Source organism: Xenopus laevis, chromosome 5L, assembly GCF_017654675.1.
Source record: "Xenopus laevis strain J_2021 chromosome 5L, Xenopus_laevis_v10.1, whole genome shotgun sequence".
NCBI lineage: Eukaryota > Metazoa > Chordata > Amphibia > Anura > Pipidae > Xenopus > Xenopus laevis.
In genome coordinates this window covers 23,613,697-23,634,851 of record NC_054379.1, presented here as the reverse complement: position 1 = coordinate 23,634,851, position 21,155 = coordinate 23,613,697, and the positions used below count along the sequence as shown (strand labels likewise).

The 21,155-nt window shown below is 41.6% G+C and overlaps 1 protein-coding gene across 2 annotated transcripts; it reads right to left on the bottom strand.

Annotated features, from left to right (window-relative positions):
* Window positions 1-40: 40 nt before the first annotated feature.
* abcc10.L (ATP binding cassette subfamily C member 10 L homeolog) lies at window positions 41-21,027 on the bottom strand. 2 transcript variants are annotated; one of them, XM_018262725.2, is made up of 22 exons: window positions 20,889-21,027; window positions 15,955-16,150; window positions 14,582-15,839; window positions 13,424-13,651; window positions 13,153-13,309; window positions 12,808-12,929; window positions 12,397-12,476; window positions 12,135-12,306; window positions 10,535-10,633; window positions 9,984-10,173; window positions 9,459-9,548; window positions 8,776-8,967; window positions 8,328-8,469; window positions 7,129-7,318; window positions 6,269-6,612; window positions 5,735-5,904; window positions 4,873-5,033; window positions 3,560-3,813; window positions 3,139-3,284; window positions 2,967-3,064; window positions 1,981-2,093; window positions 41-1,088 (listed from the first exon to the last, which is right to left on the bottom strand). In XM_018262725.2, exons 2-22 carry the CDS (start codon window positions 16,113-16,115, stop codon window positions 953-955), a joined length of 4,503 nt encoding a protein of 1,500 aa, XP_018118214.1. In that variant the 5' UTR covers window positions 16,116-16,150; window positions 20,889-21,027; the 3' UTR covers window positions 41-952. The 2 variants fall into 2 exon arrangements, with proteins under 2 accessions (XP_018118214.1, XP_041418535.1); XM_041562601.1 differs by lacking the exon at window positions 20,889-21,027 and adding an exon at window positions 17,194-17,478.
* Window positions 21,028-21,155: the final 128 nt, after the last annotated feature.

The window sequence follows — 21,155 nt, the reverse complement described above, 5'->3', positions numbered from 1 at the left end:
TTGTTTCCCTTTCCATTTGTCTTTCAATTACCATAGAAACTTTGCAGGAAATAATCTTTTTTTTTTATTAAAAGTGATTTTTAACCAATAGAAATTGAATTCAGTTTATACACTCCCATAATGAACATCCTGCCATGATTATGGATACCTACAACTTATTTATTCCTGTGGAATGTGCCTTCTACTGTTTAGGGAATATATAGGTTTATCATTAGTAAAATATAATGGGGCAGGGTAGCTTGTTGTGCCAACAAGACATTCAAGCTCCCTATTTATAATCAAAGACAGCCATATTGCTTTAATCAGCAGTGAAAAACTTGCGTTATGACATGGAATAGTTCAAGGAAACTATGGCGGAAGCAGCACACCCGATTGTGCAAACACATCACTCTACAGAAAATTCAGTTACTCCCAATAATTTCACCATGAAATCACATATATACTTCCCAAAACATACTATAGACTGCCAAAACAGGCAGCAAAGGGAAAGTAAGGAGGAGGAGATTTAGAGAGTTCAAATTAGGAGACCCTTATACCCTGGCTGTTAGCATAAAGATGTGATTTTTGAGAGTCTGTCACAATATCCCTATATAGTCCACCCTAAGGCTACGGGGCAGACGACTGAGCATCTCAGCCTGCGTTTCTCTGCATGCAGAGTATCAGCTCCCCCGCTGCTCCTGAAAAGCAACATTTTGCGTCAAAATCCGGCCTGCACCTTCAGAACAATGGAAGCAATAGGGCAAAGAATCCGCAGTCCTATCCATCGTCTGGCCCTAGCCTAAAATAGGTGAGACTCAGGACATCTGCTCCAGTCAGTTTTATCTACAGCAGCAAATATTTTAGGAAGGGCCAGTGTTGGAGTCCAGGGGCATCTGTTCTCTTGTAAACTGCACAAGCTCCACTCCCACTAAAGACTTCTCTCCATCCTACTCCCAAATAGCATGATCTGTACTCATAGCTGCCCACTGTGTATTAGTCGGTAGAAGTTAGAGTCTTCCCTTTTGCTGAGGTTAGCAGGTGAGTCCAGTTCAGCCACTTTCCCAGCATGCATTACCAGCACACGGTCTGAATCCATGATAGTGTTAAGTCTGTGGGAACACAAACAGTCCTATAAATACAGTAACTGTATATGGCATAACATTCTGTGTGAGGAAATTCACGTATGTATAAAAGGTAATCATGCCACTAGGAAAAGGTTACCAAATTAACACATGAACAATGGTGTGTGGCTCTGTTCTTTGAACAAAAAATCGTAAATCCAAAAATAAAGAAAAAGGAAATATTTATAAATTATAAAGTGGTCTCATCTGGACAACCTCCAGTCCATGGGTTGCCAATCACTTTTTGCAATATACAGAAAATTCAAAATGGGGAGAGACCCTCTGCTAGTAAAGCAGTAGCTCAAGTATTATTAAGTTAAAAAGACTTTATTAGCACATACATAAGCGAAACGCCTTTCATGCCTAGAACAAATTGCAGTTCCAGTAATTTATTTTTATTGGTCTTTGACCTGGCAATGAGCTTTTCTCTGACTAATGCATGTAATGCATGCAAAATGTAATTGGTCGACACCCCTTTAAAAGGATTGTACCAAGGGATAGACCAACAGCCTATGAGTAAGTTCCCATCTAGACATGAAAAGTGTTAGGATTATGTATCTCCTAATAAAGTCTTTTTAACTTAATACTTGGGCTACTGCTTTACTAATAGTGGGTCTCTCCCCATTTCGAATTTTACGTATATTAACCCCCTACATTGGATCACCTATGGCAAATACATTGTTAAAGGCTGTAAAACCTGTACTTGGGATGTGCTTGGTTCAGGCTTGGGGGGTGGGGAAAGTCCGTCTGTGATGTAGGGGAGGAACTTTAGTGCCATTAATAGGTTGTACATGCATTTGTGCAGATTTCATATGTTTTCTTATGTTTGGTCTGTACCTGGGTACTGAGGGGCTGACCCTGGGAAGCAAGGAGGAAGTACCTGTGTGCAATAGTAAGCACTGTGCGCCCTCTGAACCTCTCCCGTATAGTTTTCTGCAGCAGCTCATCTGTTTGGTGATCAACACTTGCTGTGGCCTCATCAATGCAGAGAATCTGAGGGGCGCAGAAGAGACACATCATAAAGAGAGAGAAGGAAACAAGAACCATATGGATAGCGAAGGGAAAGAGAGGAAGATAAAGCTTAAGCCAATTTGGGAGGAACTACAAATGCTGCAAGGCATTCAATGGGTTCAGCAGGGCTCCTACTGCATTCAAATATATTCAAGTATGATTTATATTTGATGTGGTTAAGGCTAATGTGTCTGGTTGCAATAAAAAAGCCTTATCTTTTATTATACACTGGTTTAATGGAAAACAAAACTATTTAAAACCTTGCTAATATCTCTAATATGCCCATTGCATACAGAAAATGAGGACTCCAGATTTAGTAAACCTTGAAAAGAGTCTGTTATACTATACCCTTCAGATATGTGTTAATCATCCTACTGGATAGACCTAGGGTCCAAACTATGCATGACACAGACTCTTCCTTATATAGCAGCGGAGACATCACTATATAGAAATAATACTCCACCCAATTCCTTCATGTCTGGTACCCAACTAATACCCCACCAAATTCCTTTATCTCTGGTAACCAATTAATACCCCACTCAATTCCTTCATCTCTGGTACCCAACTAATACGCCGCCCAATTTATCCATCTCTGGTACCCAACTAATAACCCACCCAACTGCTCCATCTACAGTAAGAAATAGATAACCCATCTACTATTCCATCCACAATAACCAACAGATAACCCCCCCCATTGCTTTATTTCTGGAGCCTACAGAAATGTAACACCTCTATCTATAGTATATAACATACCGAGCACCCAAACATCTATCTAATGTTACAAATCTTACTTATAACTTATGTTACTAATCAAAAGAATATTTAAGACATTTTCACCTTAAAAGCAGACCTCACCTTGGCATGCGTAAGCAGAGCTCTGGCAAGGCACAAGAGTTGCCTCTGTCCCAGTGAGAAGTTTTTTCCTCTGTCTCCAACATCAGCATCCAGACCACCTGCAGAACACATGGATTAAGGATACATAGGAAGCAATCTATTTCAGGCAATTTATTTCCCTACCCACACTCACCAATACGCATCACTACTTCTTGAAGGTGACACTGAACCAGGACTTCAAGTATTTCAACATCTGTGTGATGTGACAGAGGATCTAGATTGACACGTACACTTCCACTAAACAAGAAAGCATCCTGAGGAATGATAGCGAGCCTGGATCTAGAATAGAGACAAAAGGAGCAGAACATTATTGGAAGTGATATCCAGGATGTTAATCCAAGAGATACATGTGTATATTAATAGAGGTGCCTTCACAAGAAATTCAACTGCTTATATTACAGAATTAGCATGTTAGTAGGTAGCATGGTGCCCTATCCCTTGTTTATGGTACTAAAGAACCTAGACTACTGAAAGCTGTGTTTCTTGCTTGCTATGATTACTGCAAGGTTACTACATATGAAAAGCCTTGAGCCCGAGAGAAGGCGGAATCTCACCGTAGCAATTCCAGATTCAACTGGCAGGCAGGTATGTTGTCAATCAGAATATTCCCAAGCTTCAGCTCCATCATTCGGAAAAGTGCCAGGAACAGGGTGGATTTCCCAGAGCCAGTTCTACCCACAATCCCAATCTTTTCCCCTGGAGAAATGGTGAAGCTGACACTGTCCAGTGCATTGGGAAGCCCTGGGCGATAGCACAGAACCACGTTCCTGAATTCAATATGACCTTTACTGGGCCAATCTGATTCTACCTGATGAAAAAAATGGCTGCAGGTTACTGGATTGGACTCATCTGATGTGTGCACAGCTAATGTGCAAGTGCTCTTGATCATCAAAAGAAGACAATTGACTAAGGAATTATATAAATTTCCCCCATTACTTAGCCAAGTACAGAGCTATAATTCACTGTGCTGCTTGCTCCTGAGCTGCTCTCTTTCCCATAGCCACATGGTTAGAAAGAGTATATTAAAACTCCACCAGTACTTCTCCAGATGTTGCTGGGTTTTTTTTTTATTGAAGCTCCAAGCAAAATCTAGATCACATTATTCACCCGGCCAAAAGGTGCAAAATAAAAAATAAGGAGTCTTCATGCCCTCCTTTGTCTGAAGACTAGAGTGTGCCTCAGCCAAAAGGTCAACAGGAGACCTCCTTTAGTAGTAAGCCTATGGGGGCTCCTTTTGTCAAATCCCCTATAGTCCAAAGGAGTACTTGGAAAAAAGGTTAACAAAATGACCTTGAACGGACCAGATATCAGGGGAGAAGTAGCCTGATGGCCACACATCTCCCCCCTAGATTCATGCAAGGACCCAGGAGTCCAATTGTATCCAAAAAAAAAGTGCCAACATGAAATACAAGTGGAGATAAAAATATAAATAGATAAAATCACAAAAAAAAAGTTGCTGCGTGTAGCTGCAGCCTATCGACTGGATTTTAAAAAATTATTAGTGGTCCCTCTTATCACCAGTGATATATAAGCCACCCGAGGGGTGCAAATCCTGGGGTGCAAAAAATGCTTTGGCTCCCTAGTGTACAACTTGGCCAAAGGATCAAGTGAGGTGAGTGCGGATTTACTTTCGGGACATTGTAAAAACACCTACTGATAATAACAGGTACTACACATGATCTTGGCCAAAAGGCGGAGAAGTGAACTTATCCAGATGTTGTACTACAAATGCACAAAATGATAACTGGTTGTCCTCTGGAGAAGCCTAAATCAGCATTGGCAGCCTTCTGCTCATGTGACCCAATAAGAGACAGTGGTGTTAATTCCAGTGGTATTTTATTTTAAATTAAGGATAAGAAATACTCACCTGTAGGGAACCTTCTGTTGGTTCAGACGGGAGAGTAGTGGAATACTCCTCTGTTCTCTCAACGCTCACCATCATAGCTTCTGTTTGGGTGAAGGAGGAAATCAGGCCAGAGAGGATGCCGGTAATAGAGAGAGCATAGGACAGAGCCAGTCCCACCAGACCTGAAGATAAATAAGAAACAATAATATATTGTAAATAGGAATTTATTTCCATACATACATTATTACTTTCCTATTAGAGTTGACATTAACATGTTAATAGTAAACATTCTGTCAGGTCAGTTTGGCAGCTCCCTCTAGTAATGTACAGTAAATGTCCTTATATTTTGCATTCAAGTGAAACGGAGTTGGATCGTGAAAAAGAGAGCCAAAATTTGGACAGACATCATTTTGAATTCACTGAAATTTGCTCTTACCCTGTGCAAGTTTTATAGCTCTGATTGTCTGCTTGCCTGTTTATATGCTAAATCTCTGATTGGCTACAGGCTTGATCACTTCAGTTTTTCATAAATGAAAAAGCCATTACAAAATATCCTTACACCCCCATTAAAATGAAAACTCATAAAAGCCAGCAAATGGACAGGCCAAGGACAAAAGGCGCCCCGCTATGGTAGGTTAATGCCAAAGATATAACTGTAAGAAATGGCCATATAAATCCAGATACTCTTGGTTGTTTGACCATTCTGGGACAAAACTGTCTGATACGAAACGAGAGACCCATCGAGGCCCCAAACATAGGCAGATAAGATCCAGACTCTCTCTGAAGAGCATGAATTGGCAGCTTAAATCTGCCTGTGTATGGCCACCTTGAGATGTATAAGGTAATGAACAAGGTTCTAATACAAAATCTGAGCTGTCCTTACCTGGATCCCCTGATTTTTTCTGGTGCTGGATTATAGCAATAATGGAAATAGCTGCCACCACTATGACCCCAATCATCTGCAGACGGATGTCTAGCCATTGCACAGCTGAATTACTGGCAAACATGCAGCGCTGATTCACCTCCAGCCGAGACAAACACTCAGCCTCAAACCTGTACAGAAAGATGAGAGATTTAAAGCACTGCACAAATATTCAAGGCCTTTTTTTCAAGAATACACACGCTGCACCCACATATGATAAAATCTGTGTCCCATTTCTTTATCTGAACTAGTAACAACTCCTGGGAAGCAATAAAACCCATGCAACGACCAAGCCCTTCCTGACCATAGGGAAGAGAACAGCCCAAGAGAAGCAAATGCAGAGAATCTGAGCTTTGAACCTTGGTACATATTGGTATGAATGAAAGAGGTATAAATAACTGTCTTGCCGGGGGTATGGGGTGTTTCCTTATTTGACAAATAAAAATGTTCATATTAGTGTATCCCCAAGGTGCGATATAAGTGTGGCATAATTACCGGTCAGCATGGCGTGTCGCTCGTATGGTGGTAAGCCCAGTCAGCGTTTCCGAGAAATGTGTGTATATAGGCGACAGAGTTATGCTCTGCAACCTCTTTAGCTCACGGGAGGAGTGTCTGTAAAAGCGCTGAAGATAATAGTAAAGCAAACAGAGTGGGAGAAGTATGGGTAGGATCCACGGCAAGCCATAACTGATCATAATCAGCATTCCCAGCAAACCAAACATTAAGGCCAGGAATATATTGAGGATGAAAGGCAAAGAGTCATCCACACAGTACAGGTCCGAGGAGAAGCGGTTTATGATACGGCCCATAGGTGTGCTATCAAAGAAGGTAACTGTGGCCTGAAAGGGAAACACATAAGTAAGGCATTAGTACAGTCGGGGCTATAAGTACACTTTGGGCCTAAGAAGGACTGACCCATAAAAATGTAGCTGCTATCAGTACACTTTGGGTCTGGGATGAACCGAGCAATTAACGAGAAATAGTGCTGAAAGCCAATTTTAACACTACCAAAGTGTAGTAAGTGCAAAAAAAAAAAAAAATCATTAAGGGGAGGATATGCTCACAGTTCACCCCAGTCTATAGGTGCATGTATATGTAACAACCGCAAAGAGTTATGTTTTCCTCCAAAAATAAAGCAAAAGCTAGTAAAATTACAAGTACATCTAATAGGACATTACAAGTGAGGATCTAACGCGTTTCGTGCCTGTTGGGGCACTTATTTATTGCCAATGAGTAAGTGCCCAAACAGGCACGAAACGCGTTTGGTCCTCACTTGTAATGTCCTAATAAACATACTTATAATTTTACTACCTAGGTACACTCTGGGCCACGAGGTACTGACCCATGAACATTACCATTAAGACACTGCTCAGCAGACGCCTGTGGACTATGACAGCCGCATGTACGGTTCCAAAAGCAAAGAGAAAGGCCCGTAATGCAGTAAAGACAGAGTTTGCCACTGCAATCCCTCCATACACCGACAGGTAGAAGGTTATATCCAGGGATGAGTTGTTATCTGCAGAATGAACTAAGGTGATGGGGGATCTGGAATACACAAATTAACCACAAATCCAAGAGTGAAACAATCACACAGCAGGAATTCAGCCACCGCTACAAAATTAAGCAGGCACATGCTACAGAGCAGAACTGGACATCTATTGTATACAGTACATTGCAAATGTATTTCAACCCCTGACATAAATGTATCTCTATTTCAAGAAGGTACTTAGTAAACAAGGTTATTAAAACACAGATGTGCTAAATACGGCAAAATAACCTGTTTTGGACTGCTTAAATAGATTTATTTTAGTTACTTTGTAATGAATAATCATTTCATAGTTCCCATGTAATGCTGGCGTATTAAATACATAGTATTTTTTTTTAAAAGGTATTTTTATGATCCTTTATAAAGCACAGAAAATTTAAGCTGAGATTTAGAGTTATTTTCCTTCATTCCACGTCCCAGTTGAGTTTTCATTCTAAGGTCCCTCTCACATTTACACATTAGGGTTAATTTCATCAGGACTTCATTGAACCTGTGTTTTTGGATGCCACAGACATGGGGTGAACATACAAACTAATTGCAGTTAGTGCTAGGTTGCCATTGAATTTTGTACAACAGTACTAAATGACAGAAATCATATTTATTGCGTTGCCGGGAGCTTAGTCTCCAGCAACACAAGAATAGAATGAGTAAACACAACACCAAGGGGTTAATGCCACTGCTACTAATGCCTGAGCCCTAATTGCTCTTAAAAATCTTTATGAAACATGACAAGGTAGAACCATTTTCCTATATGGCTTCTCAAGGAATAGTTTTGCTGTTGTATGCCCAAATGTTTTGCATTGTTAAGGATGTTTATTCTAAATTGTCTTTATCTTTTCTATTTGTATTACCCTATCTACCCCAAATATGATCCTGGAAGAGATCCTGTGTATGTTAATGTGTAATCCCTGATTGCCTAAGATCCTCCTCTTCTTTTTTTTTCTATTTCTATACAAAACCTCAATATAAAGAAAGTTATAAAAAAAGATTGAAATGAGTGGTACTTACACCAGTCCTCCCTGGGAGAAGAGGAGCAGTGAAGCAGATGGAAAGAAAGAAGGGGTTATGTTTGTAAGTGACACATTTCTAGGGGAATCCTGTAGACTGGAGATCCAGTGTGACAGCCACCAATCAGATATGTTTCTTGAGGCTGTGGGTAGGAAACAGATTGTATGATCAGACAGAGACCTATCAGCATCTACTATAGACAAGATTAGTCTCAGATTGACTTCAAGCAACAAGCCAGAAACAAAACATACAGCATGTGGCACTAGGGAAAATGAAGAATTAGGTGCCAGGGCATAAATAGAGCAGCTGGCATACAGACAGGATTAGAGGTGATGGTGTGACAGGAAACACAGGGCTAGGTAGGAAGCAGTGATGAGAGCCAGGCACAGCCACTGTGGCAATAGCATACGAAAGCCGAGAAGATACGCAGACTGAAAGAATCACTCACCCTGCATCATAAACAGTGCTAGAAGTACGGAGCCAGCAAGACAACCTCCTACTGCTTTCCAGTATGCCCAGTAAACCTGCAAGGCAACAGCACCTTCTTGCTTCTCCTCTTGCCCCATTTGTGCAGTAATAGGTTGGGCAGGATTGCCTTGATTTTCTACCTCTTTTTCATCTTCCTCCAGGCTCTGCTCATCTATACATGATTAAATGTACAGACTCAAACTTGACCATCTTTATAACAGAGCATTGTCTCACAGTAGCACAGATCCTATTTGACACCCACTGTAAGCAGAAGTCCTGCCCTGCTTTACGACTGAGATTCTAGCTATCTGTATAATAGAGCATTCTGTCCCAGTGGCTGCACAGATCCTAATACCAATTGTAAGCAGCAGTCCTGCCCTGCTTTATGGCGGAGATTCTAGCTATTTGTATAACAGAGCATTCTGTCCCAGTGGCTGCACAGATCCCAATACCCATTGTAAGCAGCAGTCCTGCCCTGCTTTATGGCTTAGATTCTAGTTATCTATATAACAGAGCATTCTGTCCCAGTGGCTGCACAGATCCGATCTGATCCCCATTGTAAGCAGCAGTCCTGCCCTGCTATTTGGCTGTAATTCTAGCTATCTGTAGAACAGACCATTCTGTTACAGTGGCATATCATACATAATTAGCAGCAAACCAAACCTGGATAAAAGACATGGTTCTTTTGTGTCTGTCCACGAGACCCCCGGTTTTGAGAGCTTTCCACCAGAGGTAGGATTTTGTCTGGGGTACCTTGGAAATCAAAGTAAAAAAGATGAGACGTACATACAGAAAGGGACAATGGCAAGGAGAGTCAGTGACTGAGTCAGGGAGACCTGGGATAGATTCCTGGATTTTCTCCTTGTGGCTTTGGGCTAGTTTCTTGATTTACCTATGCCTCCTTCACCATAGATTATAAGATCTGTAGCATATAACATGGTGCTCTAGGAGCAATTTGAGACCCTGGAAGTGGGAATAGTCTCACAAGGGGGAAGGGGAGCCAAAGGATGCAGTCTACTCTGTGTAGACCGCTAAGAACATCCCCTGGTGTTCTTTTATTTTCTAGTGCCTGCCTCCTAGTGGTTCAATCTATACCCATTGTTCCTGCCTCCCACAAGGAGGAGTGAGAGAAAACCGAACAGTACTGATGATAAAAACTGAATCAATACAGTCAAACAAGTTACTCACCAGTGCTCATGATTTTACCCCCTTCCATCAACACCAATATATCTGCCTTGTCCAAGAGCTCAGTCCTGTGTGTGCAAAGGATTCTGGTCTTGTTTTTTAGAATACCCAGAATGCATTTATCCATGAGATGAGCAGCCACATCAGCATCTACAGCAGCCAGTGGATCATCAAGGAGATACATATCTTTGTCCTTAAAGAAATAGGTAGCCAGTAATTAAGAACAGAATTGAACTAAGATGTATTGCTTCATGAATAAATATGATAAAAACTTTTTTCCAGCTCCTACAAAACAGAGGATGGACATTTCTGGGAGATGGCTTATTGCATTTTCAATAAGTTACATCTTACTTCCTTTACCAATATTTTCTAATGCCACAACCTTTTCCCAACAATCTGATCTCTTGTCAGCACTCCTTACTCTACTCACCTAAAATTAATTATTCAGCGTCATCCCTCTGTTACTCTGCACTATGCACTCTCATGCGATGTTGTCATCAAGCTATCATGCTACAAATACAGCTAACATGGACATGGAATCCTTTAAAAGCTACCTGGTAAACAGCTCTGGCCAAAGCCAAGCGAGCCTTCTGCCCCCCACTCAGGGTAACACCATTCTCCCCAACTTCAGTCTGATCTCCGGATGGCAGAATCTGGAAGAAAGAATCGGCAGACTCTGTGTTTGTCAAAACGTGTATTACGGGCTTGTTTAATGCTCAAATCATAGTAAAACATGTTAGGGTTATTTCTGGGACAGTATCTGGGGCACTGTCCTAAAAGAAATGTTCCAATAGTACATCTTTCATTTTCTTTCAGTGAATATCTAACCTGCGCATAGAGAGCTAGGGCTTGCACCCAATACTACAAAAAGTGGAATGTGTGTTTGTGCAGCACTACTTCATATGGTTAGGGCACTGCCCTAGGAATTAATTTCCTAGATACTGGACAGATAATGTTGAAGGATAACTAAAACATTAATAAATAATTCACTCTCAGTGATTATAGGTGAGTGTTATGTCATTTTTATAAATCTGCAAAATAAAAGGGGCACAAACAAATGTTTTGATTGCATATTGGCCCTCCCTTGCATTTACATGCTTCTATTTAACAGTCAAGGTGCCACTTCTGAAAATACTTTTTGGGGGGTATTTATTTATATAAATTTAGTTACAAACACAAAAAAAAAACATTTCCGTTACGGACTTAAATTTGGTCAATTATGAACTCAATTCAATAAAGAATCATGCAAATCCCCTTATAATCCAATATCTCCATTCCATTATATATATAATTTTATTTATACAGTGCAACTTGCATACACCATAACATCATAACAAAAGCCAAATAACAGACAGGGAAATAATATAAAAATAGAACATAAGTAAAAACAGAAGTCAACTACAGTTTTCAATATAAATTGCTATAAAATGTTTAGAGAAAATTGGAAGAAGGTCCCTTCCTCACAGAGCTTCCAATCTAAGAATTGTGTATGTAGCCCCTCTTTAGATAGCTCTGGCCCTCTCTGAGACTATGTCATTTGAGTTTGATATGCCTCGCAACGGGTTAAAAAATCTGCAGTGATCGATGCATATGAGGTGGTATCTGTGCCCACTGTGACAAAATTTTTGTTAAAATATGACTAGAATCTCAGCCATAAAGCAGTGCAAGACTGTTGCTTACAGTGGGGATTAGATAGGACCTGTGCAGCCACTGGGACAGAATGCTCTGTTATACAGATACAGAGAGAACAATCTCAGCCATACAGCAGGGCAGGACTGCTGCTTACAATGTGGATCGGATAGGCTATTAAACCATGTGACAGAATGCTCGGTTATACAGATAGATAGAATCTGAGGGCAGGACTGCTGCTTACAATGTGGATCGGATAGGCTATTAAACCATGTGACAGAATGCTCGGTTATACAGATAGATAGAATCTCAGCCATAAAGCAGTACAGGACTGCTGCTTACAATAGGTATCAGATCAGAAATTTGCCCCCATGACAGAGTGCTCTGTTATAGAGATAGATAGAATTTTAAACATACAGCAGGGCAGGACTGTTACTTTGTTATCCCAAATCAACTTTGATTTTTAAAGTAAACAACACATTTTCAGATGCAAACTTTATTCTTTTGATGTATTTTCTAACTTACGCTTAGATCATCATTCAGCGCACATGCTTCTACAACATCTTGATAAAGCTTTTCATTAAATTCTTTTCCAAATAATATGTTCTCCCTAATGGTAGCAAACTGGATCCATGGCTCCTGAGCCGCAAAACCAAAACCTAGTTCCTGATGAGAGGCAAAGAGCTTCCCTCCTGATCTGTTAAATAAAGGACAAATTAGTGCGCAATGTGCATGTTATTGGGAGATGATTTAGCTTTCAATATATATAGGAATGAGAGGTTCTTACCTGCTCAGTTCTCCTGTCAATGCTGCCAACAGTGAGCTTTTCCCACAACCAACTTTGCCAACAACACCAACCAGTGCCCCCTAGGAAGAGATTTACCTTAGAATATTTGTGCATATGGGTGTAAGCTGCTGTATTGTTTTTCTTCAACAGTACTGTAGAATGGGTCTAGTTATTACTGCATACTAAGATTGCTCTTGTTCTGTTTATTTGTGTATATGTGTGGGAGCTCACCTTTGAGCAGAATGATAGTATAACTTTTGTGGTTCAGAAAATAACCAGTTTTGGCTGAATGCAGGTGCAGACACAATGGAAATTGGCTACAACTCTCAGCATTCCTCTAATAATGAAACTGCCAACTGGTTCAATATGGTGCTACTCAAAATGATAAGAGGGATGAATATCGATACATACCTTGTGCACAGAGAGACCCTTGATAAAAAGCTGGAGAGAGCCAGAATTTTCAGATTCTTCTGGCACCCAGGAAAATGCGGTGTTATGCAGTTCCAGGGCTGAGGACAGGTCTACAGGGGGCTCTGAGGAGCAGAATATATAGGTATAAGATAAAGCTTTATTCAGACCCCTTCTATCATCTGAAATGCACCTCCTAGTTTTACCTTCACTGGCACCTGACATGCACTGCCTTATCTATGACACATACCTAGGCTTGATACTGTACCCTCAAAATGTGCTCTGCTTGCTCACACATATATATTAGTCCCAATCGCCCCACTCACTGGTGCTATATGTTGCACTTGCCTTGGCTGTAGTAATTCAGCAGATCCTGCTCAGGCAAATTCATGAATAGCTGAATACGATCTAAAGACACTTTGGCCTCCAAAACTCCATTCAGCACCCAGGGGAAGTTGTTGAGGGGTAGAATCAGCATCCCAACTAGAGCCAGAGCAGTGAAGACCTGATAAGAACAGAAGGAAAGTGGAGAAAACATAAAAGAGATAATAACAAGGATGGGCAGGAGGAATTAGATGGTTAAATATAAAATGTCGGAACAAAATAAAGTGGCACAGACCTTGGCAGCAGTGAGTTGGTGCCCCAGCAGTACGTAAGTGATAAAGGTGATAATAGAGATGAGCACAGGCAGAGCTGCCCACAGGTAAACACACACGGCATCCAGCATTTTGAGGGCACGGAGACTTCGTAGTTCCTTTTCTCGCAGGGAAGTCACAGCCTGAGCAAAGTGCTTCTCCCATGTGTAGAACTTCACCACCCGCATCCCGGACAGGAGCTCTGTCATCAGCTAGAGGGGTGAATCAGGCCAGAATTATAAAGCTAGAGCACAGAAGGGTTCAGAATAACCTACACTCACAGAGACTGATACCAACCACTTTAGTACAGAGCAAAGCAAAATAATTACCTTCTTCAAGGTGCTGTGACTGCAACATCAATGATAATGGACTGTTTCATGGCATAGGAAGGATTTGATATAGCAATATAATGTAATACACCAATCCCTCCATATACGCACAGGCTATTTTTCCCATTAAATCTAAACTTGCAAAAATAATGGCTGGATAGTGAGAGAACTCAAATCTCTATAGGCCTGGGGTAGGAGTGTAAAACACTTTGAGCTAAAAGCTGCCTGTAGCAGCCAAATTACAAGGGATCCATCAGTTCTTTATTATTACTACGTTTGGGCTGCCGTCTCTTTCACTGCCAGGGTTGAGCTTAGATCAGACTTTTGCAAGGGCTCGCCCTGCAGATACAAGTCTCGTGTGCTGGTGTGTTTCTTTGTTCCAGTTACTGGGAGGTCACCGTATCCTCCATCCATTGAGCACCGAGCTAATTTATACATCTGCTTAACGGGTGTGCGAGGGTCTACTCCAATCTTAGATCAGACTGGACATACAGAGGTTTATCGCACTGAATTCTGTTGGCAGTATAAAGCAAGTTGAGGGACTTTTGGCCACTTAAATCAGCTCTTACTGCATCAACTTTCTATACAATGCTCAACCTGACCTATAAAGAATAGTGTAATTGGAAAGCCCCCTGACTGGCTTCTTATTAAGGGAAAAGAATGTAACACACGAATAAGTATTACTAGCCTACTTAATCATTAAAATGTTTAGATTTGTGAATGTTGCAAAAAATTCTTTGGGTTAATTAAGAACACCTAGATTTTTTTGTATGTACATATCTCCCATGACCTGGGATCTCATTCTTTAGTTACCTTAACACGAGCATCTTTGTGTTTCAGTAGATCACTGTTGTTCACCACAATGCGGTTGGCAATAACTTTGTTGATTGGCAGAAGTAGCAGAGCCAAGCCCAGTCCTCCAAGGAATGCAACCCCCACTTGCAGGTAAAGGAGGTACAGCGTCACAGAGAACTGCAATGGGAGGCTCCAGACTTCATGAAAGCTGCGACAGAAGTTGGAGATACGGTCTGCATCTGTACTCATAAAATTCACAATTTCGCCCTTTGAGAAGCCAGCCAGGCCTGTGCCAATACCACGTAGCGCCTTGCGGTAAACACTTGTGAGCACAGAGGCTCTTACAGCCAGAATCAACTTATTGACTTCATGTGTGTACTGGTTTTGCAACAAGGCTCCAAGGAAACAACTGGTGAATAGCCCTAAAGTGTACAGTATGCCAGAACTCAAGGGTTCCTCTGCAGACTCCATAAAATTCACTAAGAGATTCAGTAGAAGAGGCCCAAGGAAGGCAAGGATGACTGCCCCCAGCTTCAGGAGTCCCAGAGCATAATAATGTGCTCCAAAGCTTGCATGTAAAGTAGGCAAAAGCCTCAGAATTGTTGAGGAACATTTAGATTGAAAGTGCTGACAGATTCTTGCAGTTCCAAGATAATGAGGTAAATGCAATACATCTCCAGAATGTTTGAGGCCTCCTTGTGCCCCCTGTCTCAGCAGTGGATTCAACCAGAAGTAAAAAAAACGAGACAGCCAGCTCTCACCATCTTCTGTTGGATGCTGTCTTTCTGGGGTGTAGAAGGAAGTGAGAAGAGGAGACTGGTCATCATCAGCATTTATGGACAGCGAATAAGAGGGTCTGAACCATCTGAAACCCACCAGAAAGGCTCCTACATATACAATAATACAACAAAGACGAAGGCATAACAGGGAGAAACGACTAAGAAGTACAGGTTGTAAAGGTTTGCTGGTTGTTCCTTCTTGTATAAAGCCCACCAGAGTGATAACCAAGGATGGAATGAGGAGAAGAACTGGCAGCATGAGGGTGATGGGGCCTCTCGACTGGGTGCACCATGACTTTCTGAGACTGAGAAGTGCCAGGAAATGAGTGATCCATGAAAGACAGGCCACTCCTCCACACAGCATTTCCATAGTATAAGGGACTTGCCAAGGGAATAGGCATCCAAGAACCATATCGGTCAAGGAGAGCAAACTGATGATGAAGGAAACTGCCATTCTACACACCCAGAGAGGGTTTAAGAGGCATCGAGAGCTGCGTCTGTAAAGGGTATGAAATTTATGCCATTAGGATCAGACAATATACACCTTGATATTAAACAAACTAGACTGTCTGTTTAAGGGGGCAATATACATATATATTGCATCTATCTTACCTGTGGGCACCAGCATGGCAAGCGCTGGTTAGAGCAAAAATCAGATTGGGAATAGAGCTTAAAACCAGTTGGTTAAAGCAGATGCCAATATGTCCCTTCATCCAGACAGGCAATGGGTCTGTTGGCTGGGACCCACATAGCTGGGCCAGAGCATTCTCCATCTTGGACACTGGATGTGACACTGATGCCTACGTTCCTACAGAATAAGGAGCAAAACAGATAAATAGATGGCCGAGGTACTCCTACTGCAACTACTATAGTAGGGGGCCAGTCTAACATGTTTCTAGTTATACTGACTGAATGATTTTATAATAAACATATTTAATGACTGAAAATGAAGGTAGTACCCAGTAGAAGCAAGTATCATGTATTGAGTAAACCTCAAGAAAACCTCAATAATGTGAGAGGACCCTGAATGCCCCATACTACAGTTGGTTTCCCATATGTAGCTTGATCCTTTGCAATTATGGTGTTGATGACCCAGATGAGAATTCCCAAGCACTGGCTAAACCATCACAGGATCATAAGCCTGTGAAAAAGCCAAGGCAGCAGCCAGCATCCGAATACTTTTAGAGCCCAAAAGTCAGACTAGCTCACGGCTGGCATCCCAATGGAGACCTACTGTACTCAGACATAACTCTGAATTCCAATATGGCTAACAAGAAAGGTAGATTGGAATCTTTGGAGGCCAGAATGACCACCTAGTCCACTGGCTGAATCTCTAGTCCATCTATCAGCCTACATTTTAAAGAAATATAAAAGAGCAGTAATGTCAGGACCCAAAATAAGGCAAGGATACATGAAGGAAGAGAAACGAAGCAGAAGAATAATAAGGAAGAGAGGCGAAAAAGAAAGAATTAAGGAAATATTTGGGAAGTGGGAGAAGAGAATGAGGTAAAAAAAAAGGAAAAAATAAAAATAAATAAAAAAAGACAGCCAGAGAGAGGCAAAAAATATATTGCACAAACTTCCATGGGCCTACATTACATTACAAAGACCTCTATTCCCACCACTGCCCATGATATTTTTGCAAGGCCTTCAAGGGCCCGAGTTACAATGTACATCCAGCCAAGTCCTTCAGCCAACACACCTATGTTTTAGAACTGCATACTAATGTGACACCAAAGCCAAGTGCATTGTAGAGTCAACATCTCACCCTCTGATATCCATGTTACATTCACCTGAAATTCACCGCCAGCATGACTGCCCACTCTCCCTGCTATCACCATCCGTTCTCACCTTTTTGGATCCAGACTTCTGTTACACACTGCCTACTCACTGAAAGCTCATCGTGCTTCTTCTCTAGAGCACCTTTAGCATGATTATGGCAGGAGTTTGCCCTTTGCACCCTATTATTTTTATAAGCCCCAGATTATTTCGGTATCAGCTGTGACTCATGAACTTAAGGCACAGCCAAATCCTACTCGCACTGTAACCAACTGCCAAGCTGCAGCCATTTCCCAAACCTAGCAATCTCTTTAGAGCTCTGCTCGAAAATCCTGCTCAGGGCTACTCATTGGGAGACCCAGGCCCTGATTACAAGGACAGCTGATGAGATATAATAGGGACTGACTTACATGACCAGCCAATAATATACAGGGGATACTGATTTACCTAAGCAGCCAATGTGAGATCATATGGACTGACTTACATTAGCAGTCAATGAGATATAATAGGGACTGACTTGCATCAGTAGCCAATTAGAGATAGCAGGGACCACCTTAGAAGGGCAGCCAATGAAATAGAATAGGAACGGACTTATTTATGAAACCAATGACATATACCAGGGATTGATTTCCAATGACAGCTAAAATATAGTTAGGACTGACTTACATGGGCAGCCAATAGGATATAATTGGTAGTACAGGTAAAAGAAAGAGATACAATTTTGAATGTTTTACCCAGGCTAACAATGAAGTATAGTTTCAATTACCTTATATTGGCTGGGAAGAAACAGTAGGATGCAGGACATCAAGCATTTTAAAGGGGGTTACTCAACCTTCCAACACTTTTTGATATTAAGAGTAAAGTTTCATTTTTTCACCTTCTAAAGCATCTCTGGGGGGGATCCCGACCCGGGGGGGGGGGATCCCGACCCTGTAAACTGTTCTAAATTGATACATTTAGTTGATACATTTCTTAACTTTGGCCCTGCTGAGCAGAATTTCATAACAGGCAGCTGTTGGAATTGATACAATACTTACAAATACTCCAGAGAAGCTGCTGAAAAATGTATCAACTAAATGTTGCAAAATTGTAACAGTTTAGAGTCTGCACCTGAATTACTGAGCTGTCAGACTCAAACACCAGAGATATTAAACTTTAAACTTAGATTTTGAAAAAAAACAGTAAAAAATAATTAATGGAAATGAATTGAAAAAAAGTCTTTATTTCTGGGGAACAATCTGAAAACAACTGAAATAAAAAATTTGGAAGGTGAACAACCCCTTTAAAGTTTATTTACAATAATAAAGTAACCCAATGCAGTCTTGTCCAACATGGTCGTTCATCAAGAGGCAAATATCTGAAGGCATAACACATCTGATGGGGCAGAATGCCAGGACCACAAAAAGCAGTTTACATGGACCAGGCTTACTATAGAAGTAACTGCCCTACAGAGAATGAGTCTGAACCCAATGTTTTCCAACAGACCAGTAAATTGTACTTGCTCCTTAAATGCTGGGGGATTACTAAACATTATGAAACTTTTATTACATTATGTCCTTATTATTATTAGCATGCTGGCAAAAACTAACATATAATCTCAGATGCCAGCTGGTATTGGCTAATTACACCACAAATGCCCCCGAGAGAGAAGAGCCACTATTGGCCCAGCCAGGGAGGTAACAATAGGTAGCAAGAAACTTGGCTCTGTAGTAACCAATAGTAACCAACCAGACAGTAGAATTTTCTGGTCACAAGTTTGTTATCAAACATGTGATTGGTTTTAGCCTATAATAACCAAAATGCTAATATTGCAACTTTTAATACATTATCTTGTAATTGCCATGTCCCAAACTATACCCCCCCAATTGAAGTTATAATCCACTGAAACTGCCCTGACCTGACTAACTAATGACCTTTTAACCGCTAAAACCAACAATCACTTCTCACTACTAATACTGCTTGATCTCTCAGCTGCATTTGACACTGTAGATCACCCTCTCCTCCTCCAGTCCCTCCCTTCGCTTGGCCATTGTGACACAGCCTTGACCTGGTTCTCTTCTTATATCACCAATCGTTCCTTCAGTGTCTCCTACAATGGAGTAGCATTTTCTCCCCTACCTCTTTCTGTTGCGGTTCCTCAAGGCTCTGTCCTGGGACCCTTATTATTCTCCCTCTATACTTCCTCCCTCGGCAAATTAATCAGCTTGTATGGTTTCCACTACCACCTCTATGCTGACAATACTCAGATCTATCTCTCATCTCCTGATCTCAACCCAGAACTCCTAACTCACGTCTCCTCCTGTCTGTCCGCTGTCTTTACCTGGATGTCGCAACGCTACCTTAAATTCTCTAAAACTGAAATGGTTCTCTTTCCTCCAACTAACACCAGTAACATCCCTCATAGCTAACAATTCCACTATCACCCCCTCTCCCCAGGCCAGGTGCCTTGAGGTCATCCTAGAATCTGCCCTGTCATTCACTCCTCATATCCAGTCACTTGTTAAATCATGTCACTTCCACCTGAGAAACATATCCAAAATACAATCATTTATCACCCAAGATGCTGCCAAAATTCTTATCCACTCTCTCGTCATATCACATCTAGACTACTGTAACTCTTTTTTAATTGGCATTCCCCTCCAGAGACTGTCACCTCTCCAGTCCATGATGAACACTGCTGAGAGGCTCAAACACCTCAGCAACCGCTCCTCCTCTGCCTCGCCATTCTGTCAATCCCTGCACTGGCTCCCACTACCTCTGAGAATTAAATTCAAATTAATGACCCTGACATTCAAAGCACTTCATAACTCTGCCCCTCCCTTTATCTCTGAACTCATCTCTGTATACTCACCCAAACACTTACTACGCTCCTCTACTGACCTGCTACTCAACTCTTCCCTCATTACCTCCTCACATGCTCGCATTCAAGACTTTGCAAGGGCTGCACCCCTCCTCTGGAATTCTCTCCCACAGTCTGTCCGGCTTTCTCCCAACTTCCTGCTTTCAAAAAATCTCTTAAGATACACTTCTTTCGAGAAGCCTACCCTCACTCTGCTTAAACACCAAATGCAAAACCACATACAGTACCACATTTCTCACCCACTTAATTCGATCTTGCCCACTCCCACACCTTGTGTATTTCTGCATAGGGCCTTCCTCACCTTTTGTACCGGTATTGATTGTAATGTATGTAACTCCATATGTTCAATGAATATAATTCACGTGATTTAGTTGTATAATCATTATGTTGGCGTTATATAAATACATGTTATACAGATAACCTTTTAGCATACTCATTAAGTGATTTTAACGTTCCTTCTTCTTTAAATACAAAAAAATGAAAGAAATAAGACATTATGGGCAAAGAAGTACAAATTGCTACTCATTGCTGTACAGCCAACTATGTACCCAGAGCTGCAGCCTTATCAACCTTTAGGCCAAACGCCCATTTTGCTGAACAACTGGGGTGAGATTTGGGGTAAACAAAAAACCCACTTGCTTCCCTATGTCCCCCTATATCTGTACCAGTTCAATGAGCTAAGGGGCCTCCATAGGGAGCCTGTGTAGAAAGTGCCAACAAACACTTCTACATAATAACATGGAAGTCAATGGTGCAACCATGCTTGGGAAAAAGCCCGAGGCACTGGTAAGGAGGGTAAGTGATTCCCACAGAAGTCAGTGGAGTGGGCTGTCGGATTTTTCGCTTTGCAGTGGACTCCCATGATGCATAGCGGCGGGAGCCCCCCTCTGAGGCACTCTCGTCTCACCTGTACAACAAAGCGGCAAATTTGAGTCGCTAGTCAAATGAAAATCTCAGTAGCATGAAACTCCACGTCACGTCCATGCCAAAGAACTTGCCGTTGGTTCAGCTCCTCTCTGCCAGCCGGGCAACCATCCGAACTCACTTTCCCTTTTCTGACAGGACTAGGCGGCCGCGCAAAAGGAATATCTTTAACTAATGAAACGCGACCCATTTTTTCCGCCTCAAAGCCAGACACTGGGACATTGCTTGACTAATATCAACCGGCGAGGAA

Bases quoted from the DNA above. Each gene is read 5' to 3' on its own strand.
- abcc10.L (XM_018262725.2), bottom strand. From the start codon at position 16,115: ATGGAGAATGCTCTGGCCCAGCTATGTGGGTCCCAGCCAACAGACCCA. The intron at 12,477-12,807 runs GTATGTATCGAT...ATCTCTTCCTAG, and splicing joins AGGGTCTCTCTGTGCACAAG to GGGGCACTGGTTGGTGTTGT. The intron at 8,968-9,458 runs GTTTGGTTTGCT...AATCATGTATAG, and splicing joins GAACCATGTCTTTTATCCAG to ATGAGCAGAGCCTGGAGGAA.